This window comes from Melozone crissalis, unplaced genomic scaffold (assembly GCF_028551555.1).
Source record: "Melozone crissalis strain CALT ecotype California unplaced genomic scaffold, PUWL_Pcris_2 ptg000027l_1, whole genome shotgun sequence".
Classification (NCBI taxonomy): Eukaryota; Metazoa; Chordata; class Aves; order Passeriformes; family Passerellidae; genus Melozone; species Melozone crissalis.
Window position 1 is genome coordinate 18839427 of NW_026535805.1, and position 16289 is coordinate 18855715.

At 37.7% G+C, this 16289-nt stretch overlaps 1 protein-coding gene across 1 annotated transcript in view; it reads left to right on the forward strand.

Annotated features, from left to right (window-relative positions):
• The window catches only part of LTBP1 (latent transforming growth factor beta binding protein 1), a 187314-nt gene that overhangs the window by 51229 nt on the left and 119796 nt on the right, over window positions 1–16289 (forward strand). Inside the window, exon 5 of the mRNA XM_054279239.1 lies at window positions 13341–13508. Coding sequence (XP_054135214.1) covers window positions 13341–13508 — 168 coding nt within the window. The remainder of the gene's footprint in view (window positions 1–13340; window positions 13509–16289) is intronic.

Here is a 16289-nt window from a genome sequence, read left to right on the forward strand (position 1 = left end):
TCAGGAAGACAATGTGAGAAGTATGTGAATTTTGCAATTGAAGTTACATGTTAAGTTGCTAAAATTAAGTACTACGGAAAACTACTTTCTTCTAGGTAGATTGGGTTGTTTTGGTCTTCACCAAAATTCTTTATAAAATTCATTAAAGAGAACTTGTCTCTACTTTAGGTGGTAAATGAAAACATGTCTTGAATTTAAGTAGTAAAGGTTACATCAGGTTTAGTGAACTTGGGCTTGCAACACCCTACTGTGTCTTAGTTGTGTGTGTTGTGGCTGGAATTTGGACAAATATGCCTGTATGGCTTTTGGACTCCTAGGATCTGCTCATGTTTCTGTGGACAACTCTTAAATTCTTGTGTAAGGATGAAGCTGAAACAATATGAAAGTTGTGTAACTCCTCTAACTGTGGCTACATTATATTACATCATATTTTACATAAGTTTATACACATGAAATAAGCTTAATGGGAAGAAAATGTCCCAGCACTTATAGTTGTGATGGGCTGAACAGAATACCCTGTTCCAAATTTGGCATAACAAGAGCTTTCCTCTATTGGCAGCACAATACATTGGTAATTTAGTGAAGCTCCTCTCTAAGTTTATATGTAATTACATGTGCTGGCTTCACTGAGGGCTTCAGAGGTTGATTTGAGCAAATCCCAGGTGTCACTTTGAAATTCCAATTTAAACTATTTTTGTGGAACTGCACCATTCTTACTTCATTAAGTGACACTTACTTCATAATAATAGTATTTCCCTGCCAGGAAGTATGGGTAAACAGCTGCAAAAGGCATAAATATTTTACTGCTTAAAAAAGTGCACACAGAGCTATGATATATGTTGCATATAAATACATCTGTATGATTTGACATTCTACCCAAGTTCAGACTTGGGAGGAAAAACTCCTTCTGATCTTCACTGGGTCAGATACTCTTTCCACCATTCTTGTTACTGCTTTGTGGAGCCGCTCTTCATGAACAGCAAAACAATTCTCTCTCTGGCTTGTCTTCACTAGATCATTGCATTGTGATCCTTGTAACTTGTGCCTATCAATGTATTTATGGATATTAAACAGTGGTAATGTTCCCAACTAGAAGTTTTGGGAAATTTGCAGATAAGGGAGGATTTCAAGGCTACACTCTGAGCAAAGTACATCCAGCAGAATGAACACTTAGAAGACTAACATTAAGGAATAACTGAGTGATTACAACATAGTGTGTTTGGAGGGAACGTAGAGTCAAATTTGCTTCAGTCACTCATGGCAACTGATGTTCATGTATTGCTCCTCAAATTGTACATATTCAGTTGTAAGGGAATGGGGTAAGTGTATAAATGTTGTGGACTTTTTGTTTCATTTTCTCAAAGGCATGTGTGTTCAAAGTTGGTGCTCTCATTCCAGAGCAGAAGGGATTTTTAAGAGACAAGCTAAAAACTTTAAGATAAAATTTTGTTCCTGTCAGCATCAGGGTCAAAGAGCACTGAGGCTTTTCAAAGAAAAATTTTAGTGTGAAGCATTCTTTTCCTCACTGCCATTTCAGAGCATTATTCTTCCTGCTATTGAACAGTATGGTAATTCGTAACAGCCAGTTAAAGTTTACTTTTGATTCCAGCAAGACTTGGAAACAATAGGCTAAATTCTAGGTATAAACTGAGTTATGTAGATTCACATTAATTCAGCTAACTCTAGCAAACCAAACAGCACATTTACTTTGCTTTTGCTTCAAAAAATAGAGTGACAAATTCTGAAAATATAACTAACAAATGAATGCAGTTTATTTAGCAATTATAAAAGACCATGGAGTTCTTTGAAAACCTTGGAGATAGAATAGCTCTGTATGAATACCAGCTATTTCACTCAGTATACTGTTGCTGTAGGCATTCTAACAATTCTCTTGCTAAGCTGTCTTCGTGATTGTTTGTGTGTCTATAAAGGCTCACAGTTGAGGAGGCCAGAAAATCAGCACCCACCCCCAAACGTACTGTATTTTTCTCTCTGGACTCTCAAAAGATTTTATGGCCCTGAGCTCACTAGGAAATAAATGTCTGCCTGACAGGCAAAGGCTTCTGGTGCTTTTATAGAAACTATTTTAAATGTTGCATTCATTCACCCAAAAATGAATTCCCATCTCCATGCTTTAAAATACAGAGATTGATATACAGCAGAATGAAGAAGAATGTTGGAAAAACATGGTGATCTGGCACACAGAATTAAAATCAGTTCAAAGTGTGTAATTGCTGGGGGAAAACACAGACTGAGACAAATGCATCTCAACTTCTGAGATCAAAGAGTATTGGCTCCAAAAGCAAAAATTTCTGAAGGAGATAAGAGGAGGCTTTCCAGAAATTTCTGTAGGGGAAAGTCTTTATGATGTCTAGAAAATGTTATTTTAGGTGGATATAGAAACCTATTGAACCCACACAATTAAACATTAAAAGTCCCTTAGCCTGGCTAACTCCAGAGTTGCTGTAATACAAGTCTTTGATTCTGATTCCTTCAAGTAGCGGAGTCTGGTTTTCTTCATAGGAGATGTGAAAGTGCTTTTCTGTCAGTCCATTACCTATGCTAGAAGGAATGAACAAATGTTGACAAAAAAATTACTGTACAAATGTTCATACCCTGTGAAGCTGCGATTTCAGAATCAGTGACATCCTTATGTCTGTTGTCATTTTTTCCCCTGTTCAGAAAATTAGGGGGAAAAAAAGATCTTGGCTTCATGTACTGCTGAGGGAGAAGATTTTTAATGGTGATTCAGCATGCAGAGGCGGCTGTATTCATTTATAACTTAATTCCATGATGTCCTGTCCTTTGTCACTGTTTACAGTTTGTTGACTTCCCTAGTGCTTTTTGTTTCCCTTCAGGAAATGAAATGTCAAGTGGATATTCTTTAGTAAGGTAATATTAATTTAATTTTTATTCCCTATTCTTCCTAGAAATGATAAACATTGACTCTTGCAATTTAGATTTTTTTCTCATTTAAGGGAATTGTGTATGTTGGGAGGGGGAAACTCTATCTCAAGAATTTATTTTCTTGACAAGTTATTTATTTTCTTGAGAAGTGCTCTTCCAGCTTGAGACTTGTAATACTATTGTCTAATATTTGTGTTATTGTTGTGAAAGAAGCCTAAATAATAACCTTAGGCAAAAGGCATAATTTGAGATGAGTACATAATTTCAGGTGGCAGTGAGTCTCATTCTCAGTGTCTAAGACCAAATTCAAACCACCTTGTGAAAGAGTCCTGTTGATAAAGTGGACAGTGGCATAGTATTTAGCAAGTAATATTAAGTTTGTGTGTAAAGATGTGGACTTCGTTATCAGAGTGTGCATTGCCGCAGCTTTCATCAGTGGTAAATTGCTTGTGGTGGGCTGTAAAGTTATTGCTGCTTTGTTACAGCCGAGATGAGGATTGTAACGCTAACCCTAACTCTGTGCCTTAGATCATGTCTGTGTCTAAATGTGGCTTTTGGGCCCTTGTTACTCAAGTGAAAGCCTTTTGGGTCCAGGTATGCTTAAGTACCTAAGAAGCTGGATAATTTGAATGGAAGCTTAAAAAGGCTTGTTCACCTGAATGCTGTGCTTACAGCTGGAGTAGTATCCAGCCCCAAACCTGAAGCACTGATATGAGCTCAAGCATGAGTCTGTTGAAGAGCTTGAAGTTCTGTTTCAGGACAAGTACTGCACTCTGGGAAAGACAGGCCATCTGGGTGCTAATATTTTGTGTAATTCATATTTGAAATTGCAGCTGAAGCACTTGACTGCCTGCCTATCCTTAGAAGTACACTCAGCTGAACTCTCCTGTGGGATTAGGTTCCCCAAGGACTGCTATAGCAGTCGTAGTGATATCTGGAATCCAGCTGTAGTGAAGTCACAGAGTTCTTCACTGAAAAGTGTCTGAGCCCTCAACTAAGCAGTCTTGAACTAAGCAGTCTTAGGTCATCAGCATTTACTTCTGAATGGGTTGGGCACAGTCCTGTTCAATGTTCTGCTTGTTCCATGCAATCAATTTCTCTCATCCCTTGGAAAAGAGACCTAAGACTGGTAAGTGGTATAACTCGAGGCTAAAATTTAGCTCTTTACCATCATAACCATTTGTGGATCTAGTTTAAATAGAATTGATTTAAACAAGATAAATGCAGTACAGATCAAAAGAATTATTGGCCAATAAGTTTATTGAATTTAGTTGAAGCCGTTCCATCAGGCATCAGACCACACTGCATGCTCTATTTGGGTTGGTACCTTTTTCTGGATCACTCTCAACTATGTGAATGGAAGTTATAGTCATCTATTTAATTACCAGGGAGAATGGCTGTAGTTAAGGATAGGATGTTCATTGCCTGAGGATTGTATATAAAAAATCTTTGTAGTGGTCGAAAAGACAAGGAAGACAAAAGGTGATTGATAAAACCAGCTGCTGGCAGAGACCTCAGATTTCAAGTCTATGCGTGATTTGTACATTATGGGTTTCCAGAGGACAAAATTGAATGTAATTTCTGTGAATTCCTCTCTTGCTCTAAAAGGCTGAGTCAGTGACAGAATTTATCAGCAAAGGGCTTGTGGCATGTAAACACAGTTAGGTCTTTCTAAACAATCTCAGCACTTGTGCCTGCATATGCTCCTTTGGTACTTTTAAGCGAAGCCATCCATACAAAACACAAAAAATCTGTGTTGCAGATAGTGGAGATCTTTTTGGAATTTGTCAAAATTAATAGAGGAAACCTACTTGAAAGAAACAAATGTTGCTGTAGTAAATGACTTTGAACAGTACACTGTTCACACTCTATTTTAAACTGAGATTAAGATAATTGAAGAGTGGGTTATTTGCCTCTCCTAGAATACACTACTAAAAATTTTAAAATGTTTTGGAGGGTGGTGGAGGTGGTGATGAGGAAGATAGTGGAATTCTCTGTTCTATTTCTTGACAGGGAACAAGGAAGAGATTATCACAGGGATACAATCAAGAAGGGGAAAAGACTTTCCCAGTTATTTTCTTTTCAATTACCTTCTTCCTTCCTGGAAGCTTCCTACCTGATGCTTCCTGGAAGTGTCAAACTTTCTTTTGAAATTATTTCTTTTCCTGTTTGTCAAGCATGCTGAGAAGCAAGCAGGGCTTAAAAAGAGGGTAGAGAAACAAGGGTGAGATAGAAGCAGGAAGTCTGAGAGCTCAGTTCTGACTGCAGGGAGAAGATTGTGGTATGAGCTTCTGAGCAAGACAGAAGGAAGAAGTGATGTGAAGATGTAGAGACATGGCTAGTCAGAAATAGGTATCTAGAGAAGTGTGTGTAACAGCAACAGTGGCAATAAGAATGGTAACAAAAATATCAGTGCGTATCTCTCTTCAGTTACTGTCATGTTAAATAGCTGGATCATGTTTTGCCTTTTTTTTGGAAGCCTTTCAGTTTGCATCAAGACAATAGAACTGAGTACTTGCAAAGTGATGAAATATCGAAGGTTACATTGTATTAACTAGTGAAATACATGAATAACATAATACAAATGCAGCAAAAACATGAAGTACAGAAATAACAAAAAGTAGGAATGCTAAACTAATTACATTTCAATAATGTGTTTCTACAGCTGTCTAGACATGTTAAATCAAGTACAGCTTGCCACGCTGTCATCTTGTTCAAAATGTTTGACTGGGTGGATGTGCACACATACACCTCACCTCATGCAGAACTGGGGGTGTACTCTTAAGCATTAGAGAAGGCATTGGATCTTGGATTAAATAAATCTGAATCATCTTATTTTTAATTTCACTGACATGTCTAATTTCTCCCAATGCTTGTGAAAAGGGAACTGGCTGTGAGGTGACCTAGGGAACACTAACCAAGTTTCTGCAAAGAGCAAAGGTAGGCATTGTATATTGAAGCCAAAAATCAAATTACTCAACAGCTGTATCTTGCCTTTATTTAATCCATGTGGTTTTCAGACTTGTTTGTACTTGTGACTGTTACAGAAAGATTAAGACTTATATTCTGCATGATTTTTAGATGGCAGGATTTGAATGCAGGAGATTTTACTCCAGTGCTCAGAGCAGACTAAGAGTTGAGTTTGGTCCTGCTAAGGTTGTTCGTTATTTGCAAAGGGATGTTCTATATTTGTTTCACTGAGATGATATCTGTATCAACAGATCAGAAAGGGATTTGGGAGATGTGTGCCCCTTTGGCCTAGCCTGCAGATTGGTTCTGGGTATGAAGTATCAGTGCATTGTTGGGAGACAAAAATAAATTAAAATCATAGAAGCATTTTATGTAAAGCTTTGTTAAGTAATTCTGCTGGTCTCCCCACCATTGATCAGACTTCAGCTGCAGTAAAGTGTGGTTATGGACAGGGTTTGTGAACAAAGATGAGGACCCAGTGACTGGTATCAAAAGCAAAACAAAAAAGATGTAGATATGCAAAATACAGGCTGTTAAACGGAATGTTTAGAGGGTTTTGGTCTGGTCAAAATGAGACTGAGGAAGATTGATGGCACTGTCTTCAAGTTTGTTAGAAAATGATCCACAGAGGAGTAATGTTTTGGTAAAGTTTGCTGTAGATGAAGCAGGGCAATAGTTTGAGTTGCTACAAGGGAAACGTGGGTTAGGTATTAGGAATACCTTTACAATTGGAGAGGCTGAAGTGTTGGAATAAATTCTTTGGGGGGAGGCTGTGGAATCTGCATAATAGAAGGGGTTTGAGGATAGTCTGTCTGGACAAACCTTTTGTTTAATGTTGCTGTTTTATCCTGGGAAAATGCAGATGGGGAGATTAAGTGATCTCTCAGAATCTCTTACAGCACTTTCTGTGCCTTTTAAAGCCTGTACTTCTTTCAATGGGTAATCAAAAACTTAGGGAAGATCTGCCTCTGGTCTATATGTCAATCTAGTGTGTCTTTGTCTTTTTATTTTTTCTCTTTCTGTTAGGTTTTTTTTGTTTGTTTCTTCATTAGCTCCTAGCATTATAAATCTTCTAGATGATTCTATTTCTAAGTTGTATGACAGCTAAGTTCAACTTGTTCTGATCTTTGGAAACCAGGTTTTTATTGGTTGTATAAGTTTTTTTATTTTATTTTAAATTGATGACTAAGTGATGACAAGACAGAACTTCCTCATGTATTGTCAAAAGTGTAAAAAGGTCATTTGACAGTAGTTCTAAGAGCTTAACTATCTTACTTGTGCCATTGATTTTTATACAATGTCATCTTTCCTTTTAGCTGAACAAGCATGTTTAGTGTAAGGACTAAACCAGGTGGATTGGTGAAATAACTGGAGACACCTTTTTTAGGAAATAAGTAATTTCCTTCTGCTTCTTTTGGTGTTTTTTCTATGTTTGTTTTTGTTTTTTTGTGTCAGCATTTAGCTAAGAAAAAAGAGAGGGTGTTGGTCATCTAACAATTTAAAATGCTGAATGTATTAGCTGCTTAAAAGCTAATTTGGTTTGATTTTGGAAGATTCAATTTTAAATGCTCTCCTCGTGCATCATGATTATAATTTGAAAACATAAAATAGCCTGAAATAATCTATTCTTATTGTGAAGAGAATGTAATTTTAAAATTGGATTCTTCAGGTCTGATGACACACTGTGTAGATAAACATATGAAAATATACTGGGGTCAGTGCAGAAATAGAATGTCATGGAAAGAGAGTAATGTATATCATTACTGGAGGCACTGATGGAATGTCTATAGTTCTGCTAGTTCTGTTTCCTTAGGAGATTTGTCTCAGGATATTTGTCATAAGTGAAGGCATGTACCTGTGTATTCAGCTGATAGAAGCCACTGCTTGTGATTTTTTTTTTTTTTTAATTATGAATCCTTTTGGTTAGATCACCGTGAAGCACAAAACCATCACACAAATAACATCAGTATTTTTGACACATGAAAAGATTTTATTCTCTTTGCCCCCTTGACCTATGTAGCTAACTATTTAACTGAATACCAGTCCTGCTTTCACTAGTGTTGCTAGCTCATTGTTTTCCTGCAGAACAGGGACATGCCACAAATCATCTGAGCTCCACTGCGGCTGTTGAACACTGTCAGAATGTTGGAGCTGTGAGAGCAGCCATAAACCCAAGGAAAAGAAGTGTTTATAGAAATTCTTCTAGGAAGAAACAAAGTCTGAGTTGCATTGCACAGCTACTCAGGAGGTTGAGGAGGAATCCTTCCCCTGACATGATTCTTTCCAGGCATGGCTGTGTAAGCTGTTGTGGCCACCTGAACATAAAACCTGCCACCTGCCCTATCTTAGCTACTTCACCTTTATTGCTAATGCAGGGGGGAAAAATTTGTCATAATGGACAGTGGGGGCAGAAGGGGTTCTGTTAAGAAATCCTTTTGCTTGCAGTTTCCAGTTCTCCTGCAGTTGTTGCTAAATCATAAATTTTTCACAGCAGGGGTTTGCTGTGTTCATGATATTATATCATAGTGATTTACGGAGATGGAAAAAAAGTGTCTTTACATATCATGCCAACTTTCAGCTAAAATCTCAGCAGTCACCCAGACATCATTCTTTTTTTTTCTTTTTTTTTTTTTTTTTTTTTTTTTTTTTTTTTTTTTAAACCGGCTCAAGAGTTTTACAGATTTTGGAAGTTATGGCTACATTCTTTCAATGATGTCTTTTAACAAATGTATCACAGAGCTCTGAAGTGAGCCTGGACTAGGAGGCGCTGTTGGCTGAATCTCATTGTGAGTTTGCTGAGGGATGAAGTTTTGTGCGCTATTAGTCATCTTGATTGACCTGTCTTTATTAAACCAACAATCTGTCTCTAGTTTGGCCATTTGCTTCAGCATTTTTGCTATTTATTTGGTGTTTGCATCTTCTACTTTTGTTTTTTTTCATTAGGCTTGTTTGTTTATCTGGTCTCATATTTGTATTTTTTCAGTCTGCTGTTATACTTAGGAGCATAGTGAGGTGTTTCATTTCCACATGTTTAAAATTGGTCTAGAAGAGTTGGATTTACATCTGTCTGTATATATATAGAAAAAAATTATTCCAGGTGTGTTATTGTAGCACTATCTTTTTTTTTTTTTCCAAAAAGGGATTTGAGGTAATCTAAGTTGCAGATTTTGTTATGCCTGTGTCACAGTGGCATCATCAGTGGAGGTTCTGGAGTTTCAAGAAAATACTCTGTATGCTTCCTTAAAAAATACTGTCCTTTAAAAGGAGCTAGTCCAAAGTGAGAAGAGGTCAAGGCTGTAGCAGTACCGGTCCCTTCCTAGTGAAATTGTGGAGTTTAGCATTAATACTGCCAAGTCAGCTAACAGATATTGAAGGATAGTTTCTCATTTAGAATTGAATTTTCCTCTTTGGAGAAGAGGAGCGGGGGGGGGGAAATACAGAAGAGGAGATTCAGGGAAGTTCAAGAGCCTAAATTTGAAGTTTCTGCTAAAAGTTTCCTTTCAGGAGAAGAGCTTGTCATCTTTTTTTCAAATTGAATCTGCCTAATCTGCTTGTTTAATCTGTATTAAGGTCACTTTTAAGGTCCCTAAGCCGCAGAAACTGTGAGGATAGTACTGTTTACTTCTCTGTAACTGCAGAAAAGAATGGTAGTGACATCTCTGCCTTGAATCACCTCGTCAAATGCTGATCAGTTTTTAAGCTCAGAGGCCGTAATTAGCTTTGTATCCGTCCTAAATGTCTTCAAAAGAATTGAAGTTAAAAGCTGTGGTCTTCTAGGGAGGGAGAACAAGCTATGTGTTTTTACAGTCTTCATAAATCTAAGAAAGATGGAGAAAATCTTCCCATGTCTAAAGAATATGAAGGTGTCTTATTTCTGTCTCTTTGCAACTATCAAAACAGGAATATCTGAGAATTTGCTTTATAGCAGAGTAACTAGCAGGCAGCTAGATAAACACATCATGTGATGGTTCACCAACCAGCTGACAGGTCAAGCACGAAGGGTTGTAGTAAATGGGGTTACATCAGCCTGGTCACTGGTAACTACTGGGTGTCTATAGGGCTACATTTTAGGGTCAATGCTCTTCAATGTAGTTTTGGGTGCCACAATATAAGAAGCCTATAAAGCAGTTGGGCAGTGTCCAGAGAAGGGCCATGAAAACAGGAAGGGCCTTGAGGAGAAGCGATAAGGGGAGCAGCTGAGGGCACTGGGTCTGTTCAGCCTGGGGAGACTGAGGGCAGAGCTCACTGCAGTCACAGCTTCCTTGTGAGGGGAACAGGAGAGGCAGGCGCTGATCTTTGCTCTGGGGTGCCAGTGACAGGACCCAAGGGAATGGTCTGAAGTTGTGTTAGGGGAGGTTTAGGCTCGATATTAGGAAAAGGTTCTTCACCCAGAGGGTGCCTGGTCACTGCAACAGCTCCCCAGGGAAATGGTCACAGCAGCAGCTTGACAGAGTTCAAGAAGTGTTTGCACAAAGCTCTCAGGCACACGGTGTGACTCATGGGCTGGTCCTGTGCAGGGCCAGGAACTGGACTCTGTGTAAGTACCTTCTAACTCAGAAGATTCTGTGAAAAACTTTGCTGAATAATCATTTGAGTATTTGTAGGGACTAGAGCTTCCATCATGTTGTTTTGAAGACTTCTTCCTGAAAAACTCCATTTAAACATTGTTTTACTCTTTACCTCTCTAGGTATTGATCTGTGTTTTTGAAAGAACTGTTTGACTACTAGTACTCCAAAACTTAGATACAAGTGTTTTTTCATCCAAAAGCATTGAAAAGCAAATATTACAATTGCTGTTGACTCTCACATGAAGGCATCTCTTTTACTAGAATAATTGTGCTACAGGATTTTCTGGTAAAATCTATACTAGGTGATAAAAATTATTTTAAAATTTCTGTTGCTGGGAACACTGTGCCCAAGTGTTCTTGCTATAGCTCAGCACTCAACATAGTACAGAATACTGTGAAGGAGAATTAAATGATGAGTTAATGTCATCTTTACTATTTCAAAAACATAGTTATGGGCCTTAGACTGGTTGTGCAGACAATCTATTGCACTTTAAGTTGGGTCACATTCAGAAGAGCTCCTTGGGTTCACGAATAGCACATTTTATTGAATGCAAAACATAGGGATGTTTCCTCTGGACCGCTGGTGCCAAATGCATTAACTGCAGAGTAGGTGTATTTAGCACTAACAACACTATTGTCTTCATGAGCTTCATGTCCCAAGCCAACACTCAGCAGAGCTCAGGGGACAAGACTTACTGAAAGGTGTCCCTCTGGGGGGGAGGGGGTGAGGACAACAAACCTGTCAGTCTGTCCCTGCACAATTTCATGTTGAATTCTCATCTCCTGGGTAGACAGAAAATGGCAGCACTTCCTTTAACTCGCTAACCACGGTTGTGCCAGGTGCTGTGGTGGGACTGTGGTCAGACCTTCTGTTAATGGGGACACATTGTACAGAATATTTCTCAGTAGGAAGTGTACTTTTCTGGGTGTCAGGCGGAAGAATCTGACCCTCATGGACTCCACTTTTCTCCCATGCCATAGCAACACAAACCATGTGACCATTCAGTTTCAGTGCTTTGTGTCCATCTCTTATTGAGCTCTGCATTTTCTGCCCTTCCAGCACTGACAAAGCTGAGTTATTTTATTTTTTTTTCAGCTAAGCCAGAAATCTTGTCTGGGTCCCCCAATACTGGTTTCTACAGTGTAGGCAGGACTGACTTTTCTGACTCAACTATCCCTGTTTTTTTAATTAGATCACATCCTAAAGGAAAAGTATTGCTAAAACGTCTGAAAATATAATACATAAAATGGACTGTTTTCTAGGGAAATATATATATATATAAAACTATGCAAGTAAAATACAAAGATGGCAATCTTGCTTTTGAAGGTATGCTTTTAAAAACCAAAGTTTCAAATTTCTACCCTCAGCAGTTGATAGATCCCTTATATCTGTTTAAGGTGTATTCATTTTTGTAAGAAATGTGTGGCATCTTAGAATCCAAGACATCTTCTAAATCACAATATTAGCCTTTGCTCGAAGTATTTTATTCTTGTATCTGTCAGGGCTCTTCCTTTTCCAAGCATTGTTTATGGAGAATAAGGCAGGAGCATCTGTAATACAGCTGCTGTTCAAATAGAGCAATGCCTTTACTGTAGACAAAACAATCAGCACAATTGCTTAAATTTATTTGTTTATGAAGAGCCAGAAACAAGGAGGTTTTATATTCTTTCGAAATAGGAAGATTTGTAAGATTTTCTTAATATTTTTTAAAAAGTGTTTGTCTGGAAAGTATTTCATGAACTAGGTTAGGCAGCTATCCAGACACTTTTTTATTTCTATGACATCAGGAAGAAGGAGATTCTTCTCTTTCTGTGCATCATATCTTGGCATTCTTAGGTTTGATATGAAACTAATTATTAATAGTTTCCACAAAGATGCTCTGATATATTTTCAAGAACTTGCTGAATTTATTAGTAGTATGCAGAGGACAAAATGTTTTCTTTTTAGATAATTGCAAATTGAATCTGTTCTTTTCACCATTTTTCCTAGTAAGTAGTTTTAATACAGTTTTTTGTCTTCAGCTGTTAGATGTTGGATCAAATACATCTGGTTTTACATGTAATTCTGTAACAGGAAATTCTTATAACTAGCTTAATAACAAATTAGTGCTTGTGCAGCCTTTATTGCATTCAAGTTTTTTAAAATTACTATAGGGAAGTGTATAAAAAAGGAGAATCTAGCCATTTTTTATCTTCGATCTCAGTACTTTAAAGTACTGATACTTCTCACTCTTTTCTCTGAGCTATTCATTACTAAGACAAAGGCTGACAGTAGAGCTCAGTCTATAATATGCAAATTCTTGTGGAAAAACAGTGCCAAAAAACTGTGAAGAAAAAATGGGTCCAGGCAGCTGCGTCAGAAGGTTTGACCACTTTGGGCTGGGGTGCCAGGAGATTTGAGACAGATGTTTTCAGACATGCCGCATGCCTAAAACGTTTCCAGGGGTTGAGCTACAAATAGTGACTTAATAAGTGCAGAAACAGGAAAAGTATGTAGGAGTACACAAGAGTTTATTCACCTCGAGGTGCAGAGCCAGCTCTTTACATTACATCTGCCTGTCAGGGTCGGCTATTTAAGCTGTCATGCCCTTGGTATTGCTCTTTGTCTGCCTGTGAATAAAGTGCAGCATTGTGATTACTAATCCCACTCCAGTGACTTGACTTTAAATGTGGTTTTGGAGCAGATCCCGGAGTTCTGTTTGCTAAGCTTCCTACTCCTGTTTCAGAGACACCACTGGAGATCTATGAGAGAGCACTGCAGACTGCCCTCCTCCTGTAGACCTGTCGCCTTCCCCCCCTGCGCCTTTTTTTTTTTCCCAAAAACTTTTTGAAGGAAATCAATGGATACCAAAGTGATCTGTTTATTTTTCTTTTTTTCTTTGCCTCCGCTGACAGTGGGAAATCACACTGGTCGCATCAAGGTGGTCTTTACACCCAGCATCTGTAAAGTGACTTGTACCAAAGGCAACTGTCAGAACAACTGTGAGAAGGGAAATACAACCACCCTGATCAGTGAAAACGGCCATGCTGCTGACACTCTGACAGCCACCAACTTCCGAGTAGGTAAGTACCCTGAAACTCTGTCTGTCCTTAGCTGTCCTCTCTTGACTAACAGAGGGAGGAGATGTTTTGTTATTAATACCACTTGTGCATCTGTTGCTCTTTGTTTGGAGGGCTCTGCTGAGTAGAAACCATTGTATGCTAGACAAGCTTTCTGGTGTCCTTCGGAAATGTTCCCAAAAGTTCCTTTTGTGTCTGAGAAAAAAAGCTCCCATGTTTTTCATCTGAATTTTCAGCTGCAGGGATGCAACATGCTAAGCTGAAGCTTTCTGTAAAATTCCTCCCTCAGAGTTTGTGTTAGTAAATACGGAAAATGACAGATTACACATAAGGTTGTGTTTCCTGTTTTTTACGTGTTTAATATGTATCAAATGCACATAAAATCTAGTGAACAGCTAACAGTGACTCTGTCTTCAGAAATTTGTTCAGAGCTCCTTAAAACTACAGCCCTTCTTAAATATGCAGTAGCTTAAAGCTTTTCTTACTGCTGACAGTAAGTCGGGTTTCATATTTGGCATTTTTAGAAACTGAAATAATGTTAAACCTAATTAAAGTTATTGAAGCCAGTAATTTCTTTGTTAATGTTTATTCTTTCTGCTTGCTCAGTAAGAGTATCAACAGAATGCCAGACTAAATCCTACAACTCTTTGACTCTGTTGAAACAAATCCTGAAACCTATCTAGGATAATGATTAGCATATTTTAACTGTATACTAAATAGTATTTGTGTGCTATTGTTTTAGCTTGTAAGTTAAGATATACAGATATATGGGTTCATACTTCAAACACTTCAAATTTGTCATTTCACATAGGATACCCTGAGCTGCTCTTGGAAAGTATTTTTTTTGTTATCCTAGATAACAAATGAAATACCATAGTGTTGTTTTCTGGAAAAAAAGATTGTGAATTTCTAGTCAAAGAATGCCAAATATGAACACTGTAATTTTAGTCTCTGTCTAGAATAAACATAGAGTTCAGGCAGTGCTGGGGCTGGCCAATATTGCCGTTTTTCAAGTGCAGTGTATTTCATGCTCTGAGGGTGAGGGGGGAAAGCCATTTGAAATTATTATTCTTTTCTTCTGGACAAATGATACAAAGAGCAGTTCCCTCTTTTAACACTCCTGCTAGGCTGTCAGGCTGTGGGGGAAAGCCCTTGAAGTTACTAACTCGTTCCTCCATAGTATGCATATTGGTAAAAATGCATGTGTTTTGGACTAATAGTAAAACCAGTGTTTTAAAACAAGAATAGAGCAAATTTTGGGGTTAGTTTGTGGTCGTTTGGATGCACAAAAAACAAAAAAAGAAAAAGTATTTTGCAAAAGGAATAGTAAATCTTATACTTTTAATTTGTGTTTACTGCCAGTGCAGAATTTTACCAAGGTTTTGGCAAGAACCCCAGCTAAATAAGTTTTTTGTTTAATTTTCTGACTAGCATGAAAGGATAGGGTTATTCTTCCTCCTTTTCATTTGACCTAATTTTTCTATTGAAATTATGAAATGCTGAGAACAGGCAGTCATGTAATTTGTCTGCTATGTAAATCTGTGCTGTAACATGACCTTCTCTCAAATACTTGAAAACTTGGAGAGTGGAAATTGACCTGTGAAGACGTGTTCCCCACCTTCCTTCCTGGCCCCAGGCCACACAGCTCTGGTGCGCTGGCTACAATGGGCTGCTAGAAACATCCAACAAAAGCAGCCTATTGTAGTACTCGATGGAAAGATAAGGGAGTCTTATGTTGAAAAATGTATAAAAGCAAGTTGCTACACATGGATAAGGATTTTTAGCTTGCCTGTTAGCTATTTTCACTAATACATTTAAAAGACAAGAAGTGTTTAGTGCAGCTCTAGGTATTGTCATTTTCACAGAAGAATAAGAAGGTCTGAACTAGCACTTCAAGGCTCTCCAAATAAAAATTAAAATGCTGCATGAACTTCTTAATAACTAGAGAAGAGGAATCCTTTACCTGTAGATTGAATTTTTTCACCAGTCACAGTTTTCAGAAGCTTTTGAATCAGATTTTAAAATACATACTACTGAAATAATTTTTCATATCTGTTCTCTAACTAGTGCCTCTCACTAGCTTAGGCTTGTCCTGATATCTCCTGACACATAAAGCAGAAGTAATTTGTGTCTTCCAAGATCATTAACTTTTATTATATTTTTAGCAGCTGAATTATGTTTAACTTGTTTAAAATTTATAATTTTGCTTTGAAGTCCCTGTTCTAAACTTCTTTACTTACTGTTAATCCAAAATGTGTGGAAATTCTTATTTACATGACTTGGTATTTAAAAATGCAACCATGAAACAAAATGTCATGTCAGGAAATACATATTTAAAGAAGTGAACAGACTTTTTCAGTTTGCTTTTTAAAAAATATTTCTTCTTCCTAAAACCAGAGAAAATAGTCACATGCTCTATTTGGAAAAGTTTAAAATACATTTCTGTTGCAGGAGCAGCATTCTAGTACACAAGACTGAGTTCAGGTTCTCAGATGACAGAGTAGTTAGACATCAGTTTGCTTTGTTCTTAATAATAAATTATTTCTAATAATGAGCCAGAGTAAAATCTTTTGTTACTTTTCAACTTTATGCTGAACTTTGTAAGCATGGCATTTTCAGAGAGAGTAAGTTGCAATACCTGTACTACAGCTACTCAAGCTTTGTCATGGATTATTTCAGATTCTTAAAATGTGCTCAGTTTGTCAGTTCAGCTGAAGTTTGGTAGCAGAGAGCCCAGGCAAGGAACAAGTCCTGTTTCCTGAAAATTTTATACAATATGGATAA